The sequence below is a fragment of the Erythrolamprus reginae genome, chromosome Z, assembly GCF_031021105.1.
Source record: "Erythrolamprus reginae isolate rEryReg1 chromosome Z, rEryReg1.hap1, whole genome shotgun sequence".
Taxonomy (NCBI): Eukaryota; Metazoa; Chordata; class Lepidosauria; order Squamata; family Dipsadidae; genus Erythrolamprus; species Erythrolamprus reginae.
Genome location: NC_091963.1, coordinates 77800649 through 77824443, shown reverse-complemented (window position 1 = coordinate 77824443; position 23795 = coordinate 77800649). Strand labels below are relative to the sequence as shown.

The following is a 23795-nucleotide window of genomic DNA, read 5'->3' as shown; positions in this document are numbered from 1 at the left end:
ATATGCATTGGGTGGATGATTATGGAATGAATGGGGGTGGATGGGATGGATGGGGTGGGTGGGACTACGGTGTGAATGAGGTGAATGGGAGTGGTATGAATGATATACTTGGCCCACCTGGTGTTGGAGAGGCAGGAGGGGAGGGGGCATCTATCTCTGGGGTGGCAGAGGGTCAGAATATCTCGGTCTTGCTGGGGAAAGGCAGATATGGCGGGAGCCACGGAACTAGCCGTTCCAGGGGAAGAAGAGATCACTGCTTAATAACGATCCCTTGTTCCGGTTCCGTGAGCTCAATCCAGGGTGCTGGTGATGAGTGTAATGCCAAGTTGGTGGTAAATAAAGCTCTCCTCATCCAAGATTTGATCCTGGATGAGGAGGCCGATCTGGCATGTGTGACTGAAATCTGGCTGGGCCCAGAGGGAGGAGTTCATCTCTCTAAAATTTGCCCAGCCGGGTTTCAGGTATGGCATCAGCCTTGACCCCAGGGAAAGGGGGGGGAGGAGTGGCTATTATAGCCAGGGAGAGCCTTTGCCTGCGTAGACTAGTTGCTCCAGAGATTGCGGGTTGTGAGACCCTCCTGGTAAAGTTGGACTTAGGGGTTCAGGTGGGCTTGTTGCTCACATACCTGCCTCCCAGCTGCGTATCAACAGCCCTGCCTGTGCTGCTCGAGGAGGTAGATGGGCTGACGGTGGGATTCCCCAGACCTATTGTCCTGGGGGACTTTAACCTACCATCGCTCGGTGAAACCTCTGGGCTAGTGCAGGAGTTCATGGCCACCATGACAGCCATGGACCTGACTCAAGTAGTACAGGGTCCGACTCATGAGGGGGGGCATTTACCCAACATGATATTCCTCTCTGAGCAATTGAGCAATGGTCTGAGACTAAGGGGCTTAGAAGTGTTGCCTTTGTCATGGTCAGACCATTTTCTATTACGGCTTAATTTCCTGGCTCCAATCCTTCCCCGCAGGGAGGCGGAACCGACTAGGTGGTTCTGCCCCAGACGCCTGATGGACCCAGAGGGCTTTCAGAAGGCGCTTTCGGTTATTCCAGATGCACTCGTCCACAGTTTGGCAGAGTCTCTTGCAAGGGCTCTTGACTGGATTGTGCACTAAACCCCGTAGAGCTCCATGGTTCAACGAGGATATCAGGGAGTTGAAAAGCCAGAAGAGACGTCTAGAGAAGCAATGGAGGAAGAGTAAGTCCGAATCCCATCGAGCACTTGTAAAAGCTCATATTAAGACTTACAAAGTGGCGCTCAAGGCGGCAAGATGCGTGTATCATGCCGCCTTGATTACATCAGCGGAATCTTGCCTGGCCACTCTGTTTAGGGTGACCCGCTCCCTTCTTAACTAGGGGGGAGTTGGGGAGCCCTTGCAGAGTAGTGCCGAGGATTTTAACACATTTTTCGCTGATAAAGTCGCTCAGATCCGGGCAGACCTCAACTCTGATTGGATAACAGAGTCGACTGACAATTAGTCAGTCGAGGTGACTGGGGCCCAATCTTGTCCATCTGTCTGGGAAGAGTTTGTTCTGGATGAAGTGGACAAGGCCATTGGAGCTGTGAGTTCCGCCATCTGCTTACTGGATCCGTGCCCCTCCTGGCTGGTTTCGGCCAGCAGGGAGGTGACACGGAGCTGGGCCCAGGAGATTGTCAATACTTCTTTGGGGAGGGTGTCCTTCCCGGCTCCCTACAAGGAGGCACTGGTGCGCCCCCTCCTCAAGAAGCCTTCCCTGGACCCAGCCATTCTCAAAAACTATCGTCCAGTCTCCAACCTTCCCATTATGGGGAAGGTTGTTGAGAAGGTGGTGACACTCCAGCTCCAGTGGTCCTTGGAAGAAGCCAATTATCTAGGCCCTCAGGAGTCAGGATTCAGGCCCGGTTACAGCACGGAAACTGCTTTGGTCACGTTGATGGATAATCTCTGGTGGGCCCGGGACGGGGGTTTATCCTCAGTCCTGGTGCTTCTCGACCTCTCAGCGGCTTTTGATACCATCGACCACGGTATCCTTCTGCGCCGGCTGGAGGGATTGGGAGTGGGAGGCACTGTCCTTCAGTGGTTCTCTTCCTACCTCTCCAGTCGGTCGCAGTTGGTGTTAGTTGGGGGGTCAGAGGTCAACCTCTAGGCTTCTCCCCGTTATTTAATATCTACATGAAACTGCTGGGTGAGATCATCCAAGGGCATGGGGTGAGGTATCATCAGTATGCTGATGATACCCAGTTGTACTTCTCCACCTCATGTCCATCCAGTCAACGAAGCAGTGGAAGTGATGTGCTGGTGCCTGGAGGCTGTTAGGGTCTGGATGGGTGTCAACAGACTCAAACTCAACCCTGGTAAGATGGAGTGGCTGTGGGTTTTGCCTCCCAAGGACAATTCCATCTGTCCATCCATTACCCTGGGGGGCGAATTATTGACCCCCTCAGAGGGTCTGCAACTCAGGCATCCTCCTCGATCCACAGATTACATTAGAGAACCATCTTTCAGTTGTGGTGAGGGGGGCGTTTGCCTAGGTTCACCTGGTGCACCAGTTGCGGTCCCATCTGGACCGGGAGTCACTGCTCACAGTCAGTCATGCCCTCATCACCTCGAGGTTCTACTACTGTAACACTCTCTACATAGGGTTACCTTTGAAGAGTGTTTGGAAACTTCAGATCATGCAGAATGCAGTTGCGAGAGCAATCACAGGCTTCCCATGGTGTAACATGGGCACAGGCTGCCCATGTAACACCAACACTCCGCAGTCTGCTTTGGTTGCTGATCAGTTTCCGGTCACAATTCAAAGTGTTGGTTATGACCTATAAAGCCCTTCATGGCCTCGGACCAGAATATCTCCGGGACTGCCTTCTGCTGCACGAATCCCAGCAACCGGTTAGGTCCCACAGAGTTGGCCTTCTCCGGGTCCTGTCAACTAAACAATGTCGTCTGGTGGTACCCAGGGGAAGAGTCTTCTCTGTGGCAGCCCGGACCCTCTGGAACCAGCTCCCCCTGGAGATTAGGATTGCCCCCACTCTCCTTGCCTTTCGTAAACTCCTTAAAACCCATCTCTGCCGTCAGGTCTGGGGGAATTGAGACATCTGCCCCAGGCCTATATAATTTGTGTATGGTATGTTTGTTTGTGTGTGTATGTCTTGTTTTTAAATAAGGGGTTTTTAGATATTTTTAAATATTAGATTTGTTATTGTACATTGTTTTTTATTATGTCTGTGAGCCGCCCTGAGTCTACGAAGAGGGGCGGCATACAAATCTAATAAATAAAAAAATAAAAAAATAAAAAGAAAGACTGCAAATGTGCCTGCAGGATGCTGTGACTGTTATAAATGCAGAACAGTTACCATGTACCCAAATCAAAATTACATGAGGGTGCTGAAACATCTGCAACTTCAAGAACCTGCCATAAATCTCCTTTTTCAGTGTTGTTGCAGTTTCCAACCGGTGCTGAGCAAGCAGTTGATAAGGAAAGACTACCTATATATATCCACTTACAATGGAATATGGTCATCCTTTATTCAAACAACTGTATATGTGAACCTATGGCCTATTGTAGGATTGCTTCATTTTTCTCTTACTATTTGTTCTATTAAACAAAGTGGTCCAAAGACCTCACAAACTATTAATAATTAATAATAATTTATTAGACTTATATGCCGCCCCTCTCTGAAGACTCGGGGCGGCATACAAGTCTAATAAATTTTATTGTATTGCTGTTAAAACAAAACATCACAGAACATTATAATATATTTGAGGGGCTGGCACAAAGAAGAAGAAGGTCAAATTATTCTTCAAAGCACCAGAGGGCAGGACAAGAAAGAATGGTTGGAAACTGATCAGAGAGAAGCAATCTGGAATTATGGAGAAACTTCCTAGCAGTGAGAACAATTAACCAGTGGAACAGTTTGCCTCCAGAAATCATGAGTGCACCATCATTGGATGGTTTTAAGAAGAGTCTAGACTAGGGGTGGGCAATTAATTTTGCCATGGGGCCGCATGAGAAATTGGGATGGTTTTAGAGGACCGGACTAATATAATTAATTCAGTTCTACCCAATACTGTAAAGACCCAGACTCTGGCCTGACCTGAACATCCAGACCCACTCTACAGACCCCCAAATTCTTTGCTTTATGGCAACACGGTGCACCATAGTCACTGCGCTGGAGTGTTTGCATGGTTTCTGTGCTCGGCTGCTCTTGGTAGGAGGTCGGGGTCCCCTCCAGTTCGATGAAAGAGCTCACCGTGTCTGCCAGGACTCCTCCAGTTCCTGCTTTTCTCATGATTCATCAGGAAAGCAGGAACTGGAGGAGTCCCGGCAGACGTGAGTTCTTTCATCCTTGCACTGGAGTGGACCCCAGCCTCCGCGGACCACTCAGAGATAGCGGGCAGGCCAATCACAGACAGTGGATGGGCCGGATGCGGCCCGTGGGCCGCCCCTTGCCCAGGTCTGGTCTAGACAGTCACTTATCCAAAATGGTATAGCTTCTCCTGCTTAAGCAGGGGGAGGGACTAGAAGACCTTCAAAGTTCCTCCCAGCTCAGTCTATTCTAAGGCCTGGAAGCAAACTCCATTCCTGAATGATAACACATTTCCTGAGTAAAGGAAGGAGAAATATTGTTCCCCCTAGAATTCCAAATGGACAAAAAGCATAATTAGTGCTGCAGAGAAGAATACAATATTTAGAATATATTAAATTGAAGATTTTAAGATAACTTTGTGGGGCATCGCCAACCATAAATATGGCTTTAAATTTTGTAGCAATAAAATTTAAGTGAATTTTTTTTTTCTACTTGATTGTGAGGGTACCTAAAATAAATCTACCAACCTGAGAAGTTCAATTAACTTTTCTTCCAGGAACTGCTTTGTTCTAGTTAGGTCATCCAGTTCAGCCACTAACTTGGCCTCATTGTTGTCTCGCTCTAATTTCATCTTGTTGAGTTTATCACAGTTCTCTTGAATTTGTTCATTTGTCCTGCTGACTTCACTTTGGGCTCTGTTTGAAAACATATTCCATTTTAACTGCTTTTATTATTATCCAGATTACTATTACTATTAGAAATAATACTGTTAATTTTCACAAAGTATTAAGTATGAGAATGATTCTAGTATTTCTTTATCTTTCAGTACAGACTCTTCTTTCAAAAAAGTATTAAACTATCGACCTTGTAAAAAAAAATCAGATAATGTGAAGCAGTTATCCTTATACTTTATATATATATATTAAAAATTTAGAGATCAGAATGCCAATCAAAATTAAATATTTGTAATTGATAGAAACATAGAAGACTGACGGCAGAAAAAGACCTCATGATCCATCTAGTCTGCCCTTATACTATTTTTGTATTTTATCTTAGGATGGATATATGTTTATCCCAGGCATGTTTAAATTCGGTTACTGTGGATTTAACAACCACCTCTGCTGGAAGTTTGTTCCAAGGATCTACCACTCTTTCAGTAAAATAATATTTTCTCATGTTGCTTTTGATCTTTCCCCCAACTAACTTCAGATTGTGTCCCCTTGTTCTTGTGTTCACTTTCCTTTTAAAAACACTTCTATCCTGAACCTTATTTAACCCTTTGACATATTTAAATGTTTAGATCATGTCCCCCCTTTTCCTTCTGTCCGCCAGACCAGTGTTTCCCAACCTTTTTTGAGCCGCGGCACATTATTCACATTTACAAAATCCTGGGGAACATTGAGCGGGGGAGGGGGGGGGCTAAAAAAAGTTGAAAAAAAATCTCTCTCTTCCTCCCTTTTGCTCTATTTCTCTCTCTCCCCCTCTTTCTCTCCCTTCCTTCCTCTTTCTTTCCCCCTCTCTCTCCATCCCTCTTTGTTTCTCCCTTCCTTCCTCTTTTTTGCTCTCTTTCTCTGTCCCTCCTTCCCTCCCTCTGTCTCCCTCACCCTCCTTCCCCCCTTTCTCTCTCTCTCTTGCTGTCTTTCTCTTTCTCTCTTCCCCCTCTCTCTCTTTCTTGCTATCTCTCTCTCCATCTCTCTCTCTTTTTGCTTTCTCTCTCTCTCTCCCCCCCCCTCTCTCCCTCTCTCTTTCTCTCTCTCCCTCTCTTGCTATCTCTTTCTTTCTCTTGCTATCTCTCTCTTTCTTTCTCTCTCTTTCTCGTACACCACACCGCAGCAGCGGCATTGGACAGTAGCCATGGGGCAGCGGCAGGGTGGTCAGCTGTGAGGCGGAGCTCCAGAACGGAGGCACTGACGGCGGGGGCTGGACTTGTTGCTAGACGCCGTACATGCTGGCATTGCGCTGGGCATGAGCGTGGGGCTGGAGCCTCCATCCCGGCCCAGCCAGCAGGCAAGTGCCAGCCACGTAATGCCAGCACGTACGGCGTACAGCAACATGTCCAGTCGCTGCCGTCGGTGCCTCTGTCCTGGAGTTCTGGCTCGCAGCCGACCACCCTGCCGCCGCCCAGCGGCTATTGCCCGGTGCCGCTGCTGCCGCCGCCCTCCCACTGCCTTCGCCCTCCCACCGGGCCCTAAAGCTCACTTGTTGCCGCCGCCAGGAAAGCTCCAGCCAGGTGGGGTGCTGCAGCTGCCGGAAAACTTGGAAGGCGCAAAGAAGGAAGCTCAGCTTCCAGTCTCACAACTTTTTGCTCTTCGCACTCTCAGCAAAAAGGTGCGAGACCAGAAGCTGAACTTCCTTCTTTGCGGCACACCTGACCATGTCTCGCGGCACACTAACACTGGTTGGAAAACACTGTTCCAGACTATACAGATTGAGTTCATTAAGTCTTTCCTGATACGTTTTATGCTTAAGATCTTCCACCATTCTTGTAGCCCATCTTTGGACCCATTCAATTTTCTCAATATCTTTTTCTAGGTGAGGTCTCCAGAACTGAACACGGTATTCCAAATGTGGTCTCACCAGCGCTCTATATAGTGGGATCACAATATCCCTCTTCCTGCTTGTTATACCTCTAGCTATGCAGCCAAGCATTCTACTTGCTTTTCCTACCGCCCGACTACACTGCTCACCCACTTTGAGACTGTCAGAAATCACTACCCCTAAATCCTTCTCTTCTGAAGTTTTTGCTAACACAGAACTGCCAATACAATACTCAGATTGAGGGTTCCTTTTCCCCAAGTGCATTATTTTACATTTGGAAACATTTAACTGCAGTTTCCATTGCTTTGACCATTTATCTAGTAAAGCTAAATCATTTACCATATTACAGACGCCTCCAGGAATATCAACCCTATTGCACACTTTAGAGTCATCGGCAAATAGGCAAACCTTCCCTACCAAACCTTCCCCTATGTCACGCACAAATATATTAAAAAGAATAGGACCCAGAACAGACCCTTGTGGCACACCGCTTGTAACCTGTCTCTGCTCAGAATACTCACCATTAACAATAACTCTCTGATGTCTACGCTTCAGCCAGCTGCAAATCCACTGAACTATCCAGGGATTAAGTCCAATCTTCACTAATTTATCTATCAGCTCTTTATGTGGAACCGTATCAAAGGCTTTGCTGAAGTCCAGATAGGCAATATCCAGGGCACCACCTTGATCCAACACCTTTGTGACATAGTCAAAGAAATCAATGAGATTAGTCTGACATGATTTGCCTTCAGTAAAGCCATGCTGATTTGGGTCCAATAAGTTGTTGTTTTTTAGGTGCTGATTTATCCGCTTTTTGAGTAGATTCTCCATCATTTTAACTATAACTGATGTCAGGCTAACTGGCCTGTAGTTACCAGCTTCTTCTCTACTGCCCTTCTTGTGGATAGGCACAACACTGGCCATTCTCCAATCCTCAGGAACATCTCCTGTTAACAGGGATTGGTTAAACAAATCAGTCAGGGGAGTAGTAATGACAAATCTGAGTTCTTTAAGAACTCTGGGGTGGATGCCATCTGGGCCCATTGCCTTATTTATCTTTAATCGTTCAAGTTCTTCTAAGACATTGGCTTCTAAGATCACTGGAGCTGAATCCATACAGCTGGAAGCAATGTTATATCAATCTATAGTATTATATTGTAAGGTGTCTTTTGAGAAAACTGAACAGAAGTAGCTATTGAAATGGTCAGCGATCTCCTTATTCCCATCAATGCATGTATTATTCCCGGTACTAAGCTTCATGATGCTGCAGTTTTTCTTCTTCCTATCATTAATATATCTGAAGAAGGTTTTATCCCCCTTCTTTACAGATTTGGCAATTTCTTCCTTTTTTGAGGCTTTAGCAGCATATATTATCTGTTTCGCTTCCTTTTGTCTCATTTTATATAACTCTCTATCAGCTATACTTCCAGACTCTTTCTATCTCCTATAGGCATCCTTTTTTTCATTGACTATAGCCCTTACATCATTGCTAAACCATAGCGGTTTCTTGTTCCTTTTACCTTTAGTTATTTGCCTTACATACAGTCCAGTGGCTTTTAAGATGGCCTTTTTTAATACAGTCCACTGGGTGGTCGCTCCTGCCATTTTATCCCTCCCCTTTAATTCATTATTTAAATATTCCCCCATAGCATTAAAATTTGTTTTTCTGAAATCCAATACTTTGGTTGCAGTATAGGATTGCTCACAATCAGTTTTTACATCAAACCACAAACATAGATGGTCCCTGCAATCTAAATTTTCTCCCACCTTAATCTCTGAAACCCAATTCCCATTCGTAAAGACTAAATCTAGAATATTCTCCCCTCTAGTCGGTGTCTTAACCAGCTGTGCCAGAGCTGCTCCTCTAAAGGCCTCTAATATATTCTTACTTTTGCATATAAGGGCACTGGGGATATTCCAGTCAACATCAGGCATGTTGAAATCACCCATAACCCATAACCGAGTCTTCGGAGAGGGGCGGCATACAAGTCCAACTAATAAATAATAAATAAATAAATAATATCTCTGTTTACTGCCATTTGGGCAATTTCATCCACCATCTTGTTGTCATATTCCTTAGATTGTCCTGGAGGCCTATAGATCACCCCAATTCTAATGACAGAACCTTATTTATTGTGCATGCAAACCCAGAGAGTCTCCAGATCTTTACATGTATTTTGAATTAGTGTTGTTTTTAGACTTTCCTTAACATAAATGGATACTCCACCTCCCCTTCTCTCTATTCTATCCTTCCCATACAGTGTATATGCTGGTATGGATATTTCCCATTCATTAGAATCCTTAGACCATGTCTCAGTTAGGGCAACCAGATCCAAATTATCTCTAGATATTATGGCCATTAACTCACAGAGCTTGTTGCTCAAGCTTCGAGCATTTGTGCACATTACCCGAAGAACATTGTTTTCATTATTAGTTTGCCCCTTATCATCAATAACTACATCTATTTTATTTGCAGCTCCCTTTTCATAAGCTTCCAGAAACTGATTTATCCTCATTGGTCGGGGACAGAAATCATCCACATCAGTTACATCTCTGTCCCCTTTACCTATTTTCAATGCCTGTCCAAAAAAGTTCTGAACTCCTCACCGAACACTTGGGTATCTCTGTATGATGGATGCAAACCATCCCTCTTAAACAACTCCCTATTAGACCACCTACTGACATCATGACTTACATAGCCAAAATCTTCAGCTTTACACCACTGCCTTAACCACACATTAAACTCTCTGATACAAGTTGTTTTATCCTCCTGGCCACAAACCGATAACACCTCTGAGAAAGTCACTGAATCAGTTATTTTGCCCAGGTCCACGCTTAGGCATTGGAAATCTCTTTTTACTACATTAACATTTCTCTGGGACAAATCATTTGTGCCAAGATGTACCACCACATCAATGTTATTACCTTTACTCACAGCCTTGACAATGTTTGTAATCCGCCTCTTGTCCCTGCTGGCAGTGGCCCCTGGGAGACACCTCATCAGCTTCACCACATCCTTACTCTGTCCGAAATCAACCTCTAACAGTCGAGTCACCCTCAAGAAAATGTGTCCTCTTTTTATTTCTAATAACTGCACTTGATGGTTTAGTGACACTATGCACCTCACTTAATTCCCCTTGGAACATCCCCTCATTCTCTGCCTGAGGGGCCTCACTAGTATCTACAACATCCTTACCATTTAAATCCGCAAGAACATTATAGGAATTTGATACAGAGAGACCAAAATTGCTGTTTTTGCTCCACTGCATGTAATCTTCCTGAACCGACAGTTGTCCACACAGCCCTCCTCCTCAGGGGGCGCTGTGGAAGTGGAGGCTGCACACATGGCTGCATTACAGCATGGGGGTAGGACAATCTTTCCAATCAAATTGATAATAGATTCCAGACTGAAGAATACAGTTAAGCTTATTCACTTAAGAGCAATTGACGTATCCTGCAGCTATACACGTAGTCCTCGAGTTACAAATGTAATGGAGCCTGTCAATTGGATTCATAACCCGAGGATTCAGAGGTGAATCATGTAGGTGATCACTCCTTGCTTTTGTCCACTCATTCACTAATCAAATATGTATGTCGTTAACTGTACATGATGTATCTCAGGGTAGGAATGGCCTTGTGGGGCCTAGTGATGGAACATGCCACCTGCTTATAAGTCACTTATCTTGTCAAGATCTAGCGGGCTGTCCTCTCTCCAGACTCTCTGCTGCATGAGACCATGATGCTCAGAAGCCTTCAATCTCAGCCCACAAAGAGTTTGTAAGCCGATGGAATACTTTTAGGCAGTGATGGCAAGTCGTTGAAAAAAGTCTTTGCCAACACAAACAGAGCTTGGGAGGAACATGCCAGCCTGTCCCAAGCTCTGCTCTTACAGGCAAAGACTTTTTGCAAAGGGCTGTTGAAGCCTGCAAGAGAGTTTGTGTCTCTGTAGGCTTTGTCAGCTCTTTGCAAAAAGCTGTTGACGGTACTAATGGAGCTTTGGAGGGACGAGCCTGCCTGTCCCAAAATTGGCTTCTACTGGCAAAGGCTGTTTGAAATGGGCTGCAGAAGCCTAAAGGGACACAATCTCCCTGCAGGGTTCAGCAAAGAAACAGCTAAACAAGGGAATGCTGAAGGATTGAAACCTTCTCTTTGCAAAACCTTTTGCTGCAGATCTCATCCAGACCTCAATTTGCAGAGACCATATGCTAACCAAGAATCGAAGCCTTCTTTTTGAAAAACCTTTTACTGCAGATCTCATCCAGGCCTCAATTTGCAGAGATCATAGACTAAACTATGTAGCATGAGTAGTATAGGCCTCTGTTCTCTCCGAATGCACCAAAAAGCCTGAATTAATAAAACAGGCAAAGAAACTGTAGCAGAGAGAGCAGAGAGATAAGTGAGCTTCCACAGGCAGTGAAGACCTGGCTGGGAAAGGGGGAATAGGTGTGAAGGTGGCAGCGCTTTGGTCATTGTTTTTAAGTGTGAATGATGGCTGTGGTGCTGCAACATTTATAACTTCGGGACTGGATCATACATACTTGGTGGGGCTAAGTCTTAACTTCAAATGGTCGGCTAAGTGAACCGTCACAACTCGGGGATTACCTGTATTGAATTATCACAGAGTTTTGGGAAATATTGGAAGGGAATTCTCAGAGCTGATTTCCAATGTATTTGAAACAAATTTGCAATGGGTAAACAATATTTGAAAATCTCTTATCCTTAAGAAAGACAAGAGATTTTCAGGCATCAGTCTAAGGCCTAGGGATGGGTTCCAATTTACTTCATTGACAGTTTGCTTCCTCCCTCACTGCATGGCCACACATAAGTGTGTGCGTGCATGTATACGTAGAGCAACCCCCCCCCCCCAAGTTTTTAAAAATAAAAATGCCAAAACGAAGATGGCAACTGCATCCACAGTGCCAGAAACTTTGCTTCTGGGCATGCACAAAATAAATATAAATAAGTAAGTAAGTAAGTAAGTAAGTAAGTAAGTATGTATATATATATATATATATTTGTTTTCGTAAATTTTCACGGGTATATGTATGTAGATTGTTCTGAGTTCGGGTTTTGCCCTGTGTAATATTTTGCATGTCTATGCGACGTTTCGGTGAAATCACATTCACCATCATCAGGCTGAAGTTCCAAGCTTCGTGCTGTTGTAAAATGGAATGTTTGCAACTGTCATTTCTTCCTAGTATATAGTGTGGGGGTGGAGATTTGGTTTGAATGTAGCAAATAGATTGGGTGATTATGTTTTAGTGATCTGATTGGTTGGTGTAATCATAATTATTAGAAGGATTGACATGGTGATTTTTATGAAGTGTTTTTTTGTTTAAGGCTGGTTTCCAAATTTCCAAATTCCAAAATCATAATTATTAGAAGGATTGACATGGTGATTTTTATGAAGTGTTTTTTTTGTTTAAGGCTGGTTTCCAAATTTCTGGTAGGCGGGACGTGTCATCTCTTTTATTTATGCAAAGGGGGCTCCTCTCAATTTCTATGGCTTCCAGAGCAATTCTTCTATATAAATTCTCTAATAAATTCTAATAATTATGATTACACCAACCAATCAGATCACTAAAACATAATCACCCAATCTATTTGCTACACACACACATATATATATATATATATAAAAGGCTTCTAAAAGCTTAGCAAAAACTACATTTGGAGTATAAGACACTACCAAATTTTCAGCCTGTTTTGGGGGAGGGAAGGTCTGTCTTATACTCTGAAAAATACGGTACATATATTATATCATTGCAGTTCTTACAAGAGTTCTTTTGAACAAGCCTGGCACTTTCATAATGCCATTTCTACTACTCAGAATTATATTCAAATGGGCCCACAATGTTTTTGTGTTTTAAATAAGTTCTATTGAAAATTAAAACAAACATTAATACAAATACAAATCTTGATATTTTAAGATCGGTCGACATTCATATCTTTATATTTATGTCAATGTACAGTGGTACCTCTACTTGCGAGCTTAATTCGTTCCATGACCAGTTCTTAAGTAGAAACAATTTTTCCCATAGGAATCAATGTAAAAGTGAATAATGCGTGCAAACCCATTAGGAAAATCCAAAACTTTAAGGCTTAAAAAAAAGAAGAAGCAGGCGGACGAAGCGAAGGCAAACGGAATGGAATCAGGCAGCAAAGAGAAGCAAGGAATGGAGGTCCTAACAAAGGCAAACGAGTGGAGACGGGCAGCGAAGGAAGTGTCTGCCCCAAATTGCTTCCAAAATCAACCCTCCAGATGCTTCCGTCGCTGCCCCAAATTGCTTCAAAATTCACCCCTCCAGATGCTTCCTTCACTGCCCCAAATCACTTCAAAATTCACCCCTCCAAACTCTTCAATTTTGAAGCAATTTGAGGCAGCGAAGAAAGCATCTGGAAGAGTGAATTTTGAAGCGATTTGGGGCAACGAAGGAAGCATTTGGAAAGGTGAAGTTTGAAGCAATTTGGGGCAGCAAGGGAAGCAACTGGAGGGGTGAATTTTGAAGCAATTTTGGGCAGCGAAGGAAGCATCTGGAGGGGTGAATTTTGAAGCGATTTGGGGCAGCGAAGGAAGAGTCTGGAGGGGTGATTTTGGGAGCAATTGGGGGTGGCGTAGGAAGCGTCTGGATAGATGATTTTGGCAGCAAGATGGGGTGAAGGAAGCGGTAGGCGAGGGGGGATTTTGGCAGCGGGATGGGGCGACTGCAGGGAGCGGAGGAAGCAGAGGATGAGAGAGGAAAGTGGCAGCGAAATGGAGCGGCTGCAGAGAGCTCCTCGGACAGGCCATTTTGGCCGCTGCTTGCAGCAACAGCAGCAGCCAAGAGAGAAGTGAGGGTTCGTAAGTAGAAAATGGTTCGTGAGTAGAGGCAAAAAAATCTTGAACACACGGTTCGTATCTCGAAAAGTTTGTAGGTAGAGGCATTCGCAAGTAGAGGTACCACTGTATTGTGCATTTATATATTTGTGCACATAGTTTTGTATAATACTCCGCTTCTCACTGTGGGTTAGCTTTTCTTTTTTGTATCCCTTTATACCACTTTATCTAGATAGAATAATAATTTGAGTCTTTTTTATCATTTAATTCTTTGGTTAATCGGTCCACTTCTGCACATTCGTATATTTTTTTAATTGTTTCCTTATCTCCAGGTGTCTTTGGGTCTTTCCATTTTAAATGCCGTTAAAATGTGTAGTAGTAAATATTTAGTATTTTTTGGTTATATTTTTCTGATGATACCTAACAAAAATAGTTCTGGGGCAAATTCAATAGTAATTCATGTAATTTCTTGTAACCATTCATGGAGTCTCCTCCAATATTTTTTGGCTTCAGGACACATCCTCCATGAGTGAAAGAAGCTCCCCTGCTCTTTTTTACACTTCCAGAAAGCCAGATTGCAATTTGGATGGCCCTCAATGGTTTATATTACATCTGACTCTTGAAAGGTTGGAAATATTAAGAAGTTGCCTCCTGCAGCTAATGGGAGGATGCAAGATCAGCATTCAATTGGTGTTTTGCCTTCCTTCATGTTATGTGTTATGTGCACTGATTCATGATTCCTCCATTACTGAATGGAGAGGGATTGCTTTCAAATCTGCCCCTCTCCGAACCTGGTTATCTTTTAAAAAAACTATCAAGCAACAACATCTCTGAAAAATGTGAAATTAGCTGATCCTCTTGTGAAAGGAAAAGTTGTGTTGATTCAAGGAGTTAAAAGTCACAAGAATATCCATCAAGCAAAACCAGCTGCCCATGCACTCATCACAATAAATTTAGCATAAGCAATTCACAAAATATGATTTGACATCTCTCACAGCTGTAAATAAATCAGAACTGCTGACAAACACAGAATATGGATGTCTAGAAGTACAAAGATCAAGAGAGGAGTATATTCAATATTATTGTCCTTATTGATGCAAATCATAGGGACAATGAAGAAGAGCAAAATATTTTCTCTCAGTCACTTGGCAATTATTGGCGTCACTGCTTATGATAAAGGAGCAATGCAAACTGTAGAAAGAATTATTTTAATCCCTGAACTAGTCTTCAATTTATGACCACAACTGAGCTCAACATTTTTGTTAAGTGAGTTTTACCCCATTTCACGACCTTTTTTGCTACATTTATTGAGTGAATCATGGCAGTTGATAAGTAAGTCAGCGTTTCCCAACCGGTGTGCCGCGGCACAGTGGTGTGCCGCGAGACACTGTCAGGTGTGCCGCGGCGAGAGGCGGCGGAGGAGAGTGGGCGTTTTCTCTTCATGGCGGGCAATGGGGCAGGACGGAGAAGCCAGGGGCGCGTTTGGCCGGAGGCACCGTGGGGAGGCAGGGGCAGCCGCGGCTCCCTTTACTCCTACTGCCGCACCACCCTGCCCCTGCTCCCCACGGTGCCTCCGGCCAAACGTGCCCCTGGCTTCTCCGTCCTGCCCCATTGCCTGCCCGATCCGCCCACTCTTCTCCGCCACTGCCTCCTGCCTTGGGGCGAGGAATCCGAGAGTCCGGGACTGTGTGGCTTTGCGCCATGAAGAGAAAACGGCCGACATATAAGAGAGGCAGAGAGAGAGAGAAAGAGAGACATAGCAAGAAAGAGAGACAGCAAGAGAGGCAGAGAAAGAGAGAGAGAAAGAGAGACATAGCAAGAGAGGCAGAGAGAGAGAAAAAGAGAGACATAGCAAGAGAGGCAGAGAGAGAGAAAAAGAAAGAGAGACATAGCAAGAGAAAAAGAGAGACTTAGCAAGAGAGGCAGAGAGAGAAAGAGAAAGAGAAAGAAAGAGAGACATAGCAAGAGAGACAGAGAGAGAGAGAGAAAGAGAGACATAGCAAGAGAGAGAGAGAGAAAGAGGGACATAGCAAGAGAGGCAGAGAAAGAGAGACAGCAAGAGAGGCAGAGAAAGAGAGACATAGCAAGAGAGGCAGAGAGAGAGAAAAAGAAAGAGAGACATAGCAAGAGAAAAAGAGAGACTTAGCAAGAGAGGCAGAGAGAGAGAGAAAGAGAAAGAAAGAGAGACATATAAGAGAGGCAGAGAGAGAGAGAAAGAGAGACATAGCAAGAGAGGCAGAGAAAGAGAGACAGAGCAAGAAAGAGAGACAGCAAGAGAGGCAGAGAAAGAGAGAGAAAGAGACATAGCAAGAGAGGCAGAGAGAGAGAAAAAGAAAGAGAGACATAGCAAGAGAAAGAGAGACTTAGCAAGAGAGGCAGAGAGAGAGAGAAAGAGAAAGAAAGAGAGATATAAGAGAGGCAGAGAGAGAGAGAAAGAGAGACATAGCAGGAGAGGCAGAGAGACAGAGCAAGAAAGAGAGACAGCAAGAGAGGCAGAGAAAGAGAGAAAGAAAGAGAGACATAGCAAGAGAGGCAGAGAGAGAGAAAAAGAAAGAGAGACATAGCAAGAGAAAAAGAGAGACTTAGCAAGAGAGGCAGAGAGAGAGAGAAAGAGAAGGAAAGAGAGATAGCAAGAGAGGCAAAGAGAAAGAAAGAGACATATAGCAAGACAGTGAAAGAGAGAGAGAAAAAAGCAAGAAAGAGATAGCAAGAGAGACAGAGAGAGAGCAAGGGAGAGAGAAAGACAGAGGAAGGGAAGGAGGGAGAGAGAAAGAGAGCAAAAAAGAGAGGAAGAAAGAAAGACGGATGGAGAGAGAGAAAGAAGGGAAGGAAGGAAAAGAGAGAAAGAGGGAGAAATAGAGCGAAAGGGAGGAAGAGAGAGGGTTTTTTTGTCCAAACTTTTCTTTAGCCCGCCCCCCCCTTTCAATGTTCCCCAGGATTTTGAAAATATGAATAATGTGCCGCGGCTCAAAAAAGGTTGGGAAACACTGAAGTAAGTAACCCAGCTTTTAAGTGAATCTGACTTCCCCATTTACTTTGCTTGCCAAAAGGTTTCAAAAGATCATCACATGATCAATGTTCCCTCTAATTTGTTTTCAGTGTGGGCAGAAAAGTATAGTGTTTGAGCAGCAGTCCCTTCGGGACTGGGCGGCATAGAAGTATGTATGTATGTATGTATGTATGTATGTATGTATGTATGTATGTATGTATAAATAAATAAACAAATAAATAAATAAAGTGTGGGCACGCACTCTGACATCCATAATTCTATATTTTCAATAGTATATTTTCAAATGGACAGTAATCATTCAACTCTTGCAATAGCCATTGCAAACTATAAATCTTTCCCTCTAGAAGAACCGTTGTACCTACCTGAACGGTCTTCTCGATGCCCTGGAAGGAGAGTCCAGCATGGGTTTAGCTCAAGTCTTATTGGTAGGACTGAGTTTCAAATTAACATAAATACATAATAATTAGGTACCGCCCCCTTGCTGCCCCAAGTATCCAGTTTTAAAAAATGAAAAAAGGTAAGAATAATCAAACTTTATTGAACAACAATAATAAGAACAATAATAACAACAAGAACTAGAACTCCCATGGTTCCCAGGGAGGGTTTGGACTCTCCTTCCAGGGCATCGAGAAGACCGTTCAGGTAGGTACAACGGTTCTTCTCCCATGCCTCCTGGAAGGAGAGTCCAGCATGGGATATACCCAAGTTTTAATGTTCCAGGGAGGGAGATTGGTGAACCATGGGCTGTACCTCCCCGCACACTTTCTGGAGTACATGCCTGCCAAAGGCCGCTTCAGCCGAAGCGAAGGCATCTAATTTGTAGTGTCGAATAAAGGTTGTGGGTGAACTCCACGCCGCGGCTCTGCAGATATCTTCAAGGGGTGCTTGCGTTGCCCAAGCCGCCGAGGAAGCCGCACTCCTTGTTGAATGAGCCTGTATACCACTCGGCGGAGTACTTGAACTCGCCTTGTATGCCTCGACTATACAAAGTCTTACCCACTGGCTAATGGTATTTGAAGAAACCTTGAGGCCCAGTCTACTAGAACTAAATGACACAAACAAGGCCTCAGTTTTGCGTAAAGGGTTGGTACGCCTGATGTAAAGCTTCAACGCTCTGCGTACGTCTACCTTGTGCCACTTAAGTTCTAAGGGGTGATTGCCACGAGCACAGAAATCCGGTAACACCAACTCTAGGGCTCTGTGAAAGTGTGTGTTAACTTTCGGGAGAAAGGTGGGGTCCAAATGTAAACAAACTCTGTCCGGATAAAACTGACACAAATCTGATCTCACCGATAATGCGGACAGTTCGGACACCCGCCTTGTCGAGGTGACTGCGACCAAAAAGGCCGTCTTAAAAGAGAGGTAACGCAATGCAACAGTCCTTAACGGTTCAAACGGAGGGCCCGTGAGGGCCTGAAGGACCAAAGTCAAGTCCCATGTGGGAAAACGACAAACAGGAGGAGGGTGTGTGTTCGTAGCCCCTCTGAGAAAGTCCTTAATCCAAGGGTGATAAATTAAGGATCCCCCATCGTCCCGCTTTATAATGGTGGCAAGCGCCGCAACCTGGCGTTTCAGCGTGTTTGGCGCCAGACCTTTCTCCAAACCTTTCTGCAAAAATTCCAAGACAGGAAGAACTGCGGAGTCCTCTGGCCGTAGGTTCCTGTCATTGCAGAAAGATTGGAAGGCAGTCCATGTTGCCTGATAAATTCGGACGGTGGAAGGACGTCTGGCCACTTGAATAGTTGCAATAACATTCTCGGGAAGGTGACAGCTTCTCAACCTGTCCCCTTCAAGTGCTATGCGGTTAGGTGGAACCATTGGGGTTCCGGGTGGTACACGAACCCCTGACTGAGGGAGATTTGTTCGTCCGGAATCCTCCACGGTGGGGAGATGGACAGGTCCTTGAGGTCCGCAAACCAAGGTCTCCGAGGCCAATGAGGCGGTAGCAAGATCACCTCCGCCTTCTCCATCAGGATCTTCCTTAACACCGTTGGAATAAGCGGAATCGGAGGAAAGGCGTACAGTAGGGCCTTTGGCCACTGAAGATGTAGGGCATTGACTCCCTCGGCTCCCGGGGATGGAAAACGGGAGTAAAACCTCGGGAGTTGGGTATTCTGGGGTGTGGCGAATAGGTCCACCACCGGTTCCCCGAACCGACGCGAGACTTCTTGAAACAGAAACGGATCGAGTCTCCACTCCGTCGGGTCCAGTTCCTGGCGGCTGAGCCAATCCGCCTGTTTGTTGTCCTCCCCCACAATGTGTTCTGCATGCAGAGAGGAGAGATGAGTCTCCGCCCAGTCGAACAGAAGGACCGTCTCTTCCATCAGCCTGAGAGACCGCGTTCCACCCTGGTGATTTAAATGTGCCCTGGTCGCCACGTTGTCCGTACGTACGAGGACGTGCTGACCTTCCAGTAAGGTGGAGAAGGTCAGTAATGCCAAGCGGACCGCTCGCAGCTCCAAAAAATTGATATTGATGGGGCGTAGTTCCTGGGGGCTCCAGGACCCCTGAGCTACCTGGGAGTTGACATGGGCACCCCACCCCAACAGACTGGCATCCGTGGTGAGGATAGTATGACGGAATTGGCCGAAGGGAGTGCCCTGCCGCAGCGCCGGAGATCTCCACCATCTCAGGGAAAGCTGTAATTCGCGTCCCACGGAGGTTAGACGATGTGTATGGCTTAATTGTCGTCTCTGGAATGGGAGTAAAGTCCACTGAAGCAGTCGGTAATGGTAACGGGCCCAAGGAACAATGTCCACGCAGGAGACCAGGGTCCCCAGCACCTTGGACAGGAAAGACAATGGGACCCTCCGTTCCCGTTGAAGGCCGTTTACCAGGGAGCAGATGTTGAGCTGCCGCTCCGGGGAGAGATACACCTTCTGGGAGACTGTGTCTATCACTGCACCCAGGTGAATGAGTCTGGTGGCAGGAATCAAGTGGCTCTTTGGTATATTGATGGTGAAGCCGTGATGTTGTAGAAAAAGCATCGTGGTTTGCAAGTCCCTGTGCGCCGTTTGGCGGTCTGGAGACAGAAGTAAGATGTCGTCCAAATATGCTAGTATTCAGATTGGCTGGGACCGCAGATCGGCCAGCAGTGCATCCAGTATTTTCGTGAAGGTGCGCAGGGCCGATGACAGGCCAAAGGGCATTGCCCTGTATTGGTAATGGACATTGTGTAGACAGAACCTGAGAAACTGTCGATGAGCCGGATGTATGGGGACATGCAGGTAGGCCTCCTTTAAATCGACTGAAGTAAGAAGGTCCCCTGCTCGAACGGAGGTCAGGATGGAGCGGAGGGAGCTCATCTTGAACCGTCGGTAAAGAACATATTGGTTCAAACGTTTGAGGTTCAAGATGAGTCTGCAACCCCCGGACGCCTTGGGTACGAGGAACACCTTTGAATAGAATCCCGTACCTTTGGAATTGTCCTGAACGGGTTCGATCGCCTGGATCTGCAAGAGATGGAGAATTTCCTGATCCAAAAGAGACCTCCTTGCGGGATCCCTGGGTACGGGGCAAGTGACGAAATGATGCGGAGGGCTGTATATAAATTCGATCCGTAGTCCCCGGGAGATAGTGGCTAATACCCAGGGGTCTGAAGTAGTAGTCCGCCATACCTCGCTGAACTTTTGTAACTTGCCCAAGGGAATGTCGTCCAGGCAGTCACTTGGAAAGTCGAGCGTTCCGTTGCTGGTATCCCCGGAAAGGCCGTCTTGTTTGGGAGAAACCTCTACCCCGATCTTGGGAATAAGACCTCTCATTCCTATATGATGTCGAAAAGGCACCCTGTGAGTAAGGCCTGGCCGGTTGTGAAGTGGCCGACCACGAGTCCCACCGAAAGGGCTGCCTACGGGAGTACGGACCAGTCCTTCGGTCCTGGCGGCGGAAAGATCTTGGAAGGACTTTCCTCTTGTCCTTATCCTCCACCAGGACAGGATCAAGGGCCTCCCCGAACAATTTTGTGCCCTCAAAGGGAGCCGAAGACAATGTCCACTTCGACTTGGCATCTACCTGCCAGTTTCTTAACCAAAGTAAACGCCTCGACGAAATGGTGGATGCCATAGCCCTTGAGGCAAATTTACCGGCATGTAGTGTGGCATCAGTGGAAAATTCAGCCGTCGCGAGGAGCTTGTTTAAGTCCTGCCTCAATCTGGTATCGTCAGGGCCCAACCTCGCCTGGACCTCCTGGATCCACATGATGGATGCCCGACTGAAGAACGAGGCAGTGGATGCTGCCCGAAGAGCCCATGCGGCCATCTGGTGGGTCTTTTTGAGAAGTGTCTCCGCTCTCCTTTCATCAGGTTTTAAATTGTCAGCCGTCTCTGATGGTATGACAGCACGGGAGACCAATGTGGCCACTGGCTTGTCCACAGGGGGAAACTGTAGCAGGTTCTCCATGTTGTCATCAAATGTATAAAACCTGCATTCCAGGTTTGAAGGCCCCTGCGCTGCCGCCGGATGTTGCCATGGGCGTTTAATGTTCTCGAGAAAAATCTCCAGCGCAGGAACCTTGTCTGATTCCTTGGTGGGTTCCTTGCACAGTGCCGCCGAAGTGCGTGGCCCATCGCCTGGTTCCACCAGGGTTGTTGCTCCCGGCACATCTAAGGCCTGCTTCGCCTTGTGTAATAGAACCCTAAACAAGGAGGGTTTAAATAGGCCGGCCACTGCTGGCTGCTCGGGAAAGGTGAATTCATCATCCGACAAGCCATTTCCGTGGTCACTGTCTTCCTCAAAGTTAGAGTGGTCAATTGACATAGAGTCCAACCCAGTAGGGGGCGGTGGTGCTGACCAGATATCCCTGGGTTGGGTAGTCTGAGATGTGAAGGCATTGGCCCGTTGGGTTGCCGCAGCTATGCCTTGCGTATATGCATTAGCAACAATGTCCTGTAAAGTAGGTACAAAGGCCTGCCAAGCATCTGTATGGTCTCTAAGACCCGCTGCCGTTGGTGTGAAGGTAGATGAGGGAGCATAGGATGTCTGCAACCCCACCTGAGGCAGTGCCTGGCTATTAGATGAAGAAGGCCTCTCAGGCCTCGCTGCGGGTGAAGGCAATGGAGGAGGAATCTGTGGTGCCTGCCTGTCAGGGGACCAGTCTCTCTCCGTTGCGGTGCCTTGGAGCCCCAGTGAAACAGCAGGTGAAAGAGCAGATGGAGGAAGGGGTTGGAAAGGGCCTATAGTCAGTCCTCCTACGATGGGGGGGGACAAGGCCGCCTCCAAACGCTGCTCTAGGGCTTTGATCTTCCTCTCAGCCTCACGAAGAGAGGAGCCCGATTGGGAGGATTTACTCCTAGGCTTGCTTGTAGCCTTATCTTTCCCTTTTGCAGGTGTCTTAACTGCCTGGGCCTGCTCCTCCCCGATGACAAGTTGGTCTGCCATATTTAATTATTATATGGGGCAGCGTACTTACAACCGAATCCACAAAGGAATGCACACACACAGTCGCTTGTCAGTAGCGTAAAGTTCTCACTCGCAAGTGAGACATGCAGTCAGAACTGACAGCTAAACCGTATTCTAATTGGCTGTCAGCATACCACGTGACGTTGTCGACTGTCTCTGGGCAGAATTGCAGCCCTGATAATGTTGGCCAGCTGCCCAGTTCGCGCCTATTTTAAACGGCGGGGGAAGCCGTTCGCGCCCTCGGCTTATTTACAAACATGGCGGGCGCGATGAATCGCCTCATAGGGCGAGCGCCACACCATCCAAGCCGGAAAGAAAACACTTTGCCGCCAGCCGTTTCCTCGCAAGCCGTCTCGGAAGCTGTAGAAGCCGCTGTCTTCAGCTCACCGTTTGCGAGCGGCCGATCAGCTGTTTGGCGGCTTGTAATGGCGGCCGCGGCTCGGTAACGGCGTCCGTTTCTCCAGCCGCCCCCGGCAATGGGGAGGGACGGACCCCCCCCCCATCTGGGGTGATTTGGGCTCAGTATGACCACCAGGGTCATGAAATAATAGCCCAGTTGCTCCTCGGTGGGCAGTACCCGCTGAGAGAAGAGGCCCCAAAAGGAGGAAAAGGTGGGGGTGGTGCCCGCGGAGGGCAGAGACCCCATCCGAAACAGGAACCTATTAAATAGAAAGGGGAAAAAATTACAAGGTTCAATATAATTAATTTTATTAACACTTACATACTCAACCTAGAGGGAGAAATAAACTCATGTCCTTAACCTCGACTGAGTTTTTTAAAACTGGATACGTGGGGCAGCAAGGGGGCGGTACCTAATTATTATGTATTTATGTTAATTTGAAACTCAGTCCTACCAATAAGACTTGAGCTAAACCCATGCTGGACTCTCCTTCCAGGAGGCATGGGAGAAATACCAAGATGTATTTGAGTACTTTAAGTTTAGTCTGTCAGTCTCAGATCAAAAACATTAATTATCAACATCCAATATATCCATAAATGTATTTAATTATAAGTCAAACAAGTCTGGCCCGCCTTAGAGTTTCTCACTTCTGTCTCTCACATTGATGATGACCATTCCATCGTTGTCTTTGTCTCTTCTCTCTCTTTCTCGCTCTTTTTCTCCCACCCTCTTTCTATCCTTTCTATCTCTTCCCTCTTTCTCTCTCTTTCTCTCCCTCCCTTTCTCTCTATCCTTTCTATCTTTCCCCCGCTCTTTCTGTCTCTCCCTTCTCCCTCTTTCCTTTCTATCAGTCCCTCCCACTTTCCTTTCTATCTCTCCCTCTCTTTCTTTCTTTCTCTCCCTCCCTCTTTTTCTCCCTCCCTTTCTCCCTCTTTCCGTTCTATCTCTCCCTTTCTCCCTCTTTCCGTTCTATCTCTCCCTCTTTCTTTCTCTCGTCTCTCTCTTTCTCTCTATCCATTCTATCACTTTCCTTTCTATCTCTCCCCCCTTTCTCTTCCTCCCTCTTTCCTTTCTCTCTCTTTCTTTATTTCTCTTTCTCTCCCTCCCTTTCTATCCATTCTATCTCTTTCCTTTCTATCTCTCCCCCTCTCTCTCATTCTCTCCCTCCCTCTTTCCTTTCTTTCTCTCCTGGGGCTGCCAGCACCCCCCCATGGACTGCATTTGGTGCCCCCACCACAGACGCTTAGCTGGCCGGTGGCAGGCCGCGCCGCCAGGCCCAGGACCCCCATTTGGCCAACCCCCACGAACGCTTAGCGGGCCAGCGGCAGGCTGCACCACCAGGCCAA

At 46.4% G+C, this 23795-nt stretch overlaps 1 protein-coding gene across 5 annotated transcripts in view; it reads right to left on the bottom strand.

Annotated features, from left to right (window-relative positions):
• FYCO1 (FYVE and coiled-coil domain autophagy adaptor 1) overlaps positions 1-23795 on the bottom strand; it is a 248555-nt gene that overhangs the window by 135631 nt on the left and 89129 nt on the right. For all 5 annotated transcript variants that reach the window (XM_070727677.1, XM_070727682.1, XM_070727678.1 and 2 more), the window contains exon 11: positions 4815-4982. In XM_070727677.1, the coding sequence (XP_070583778.1) occupies positions 4815-4982 (168 nt within the window). The remainder of the gene's footprint in view (positions 1-4814; positions 4983-23795) is intronic.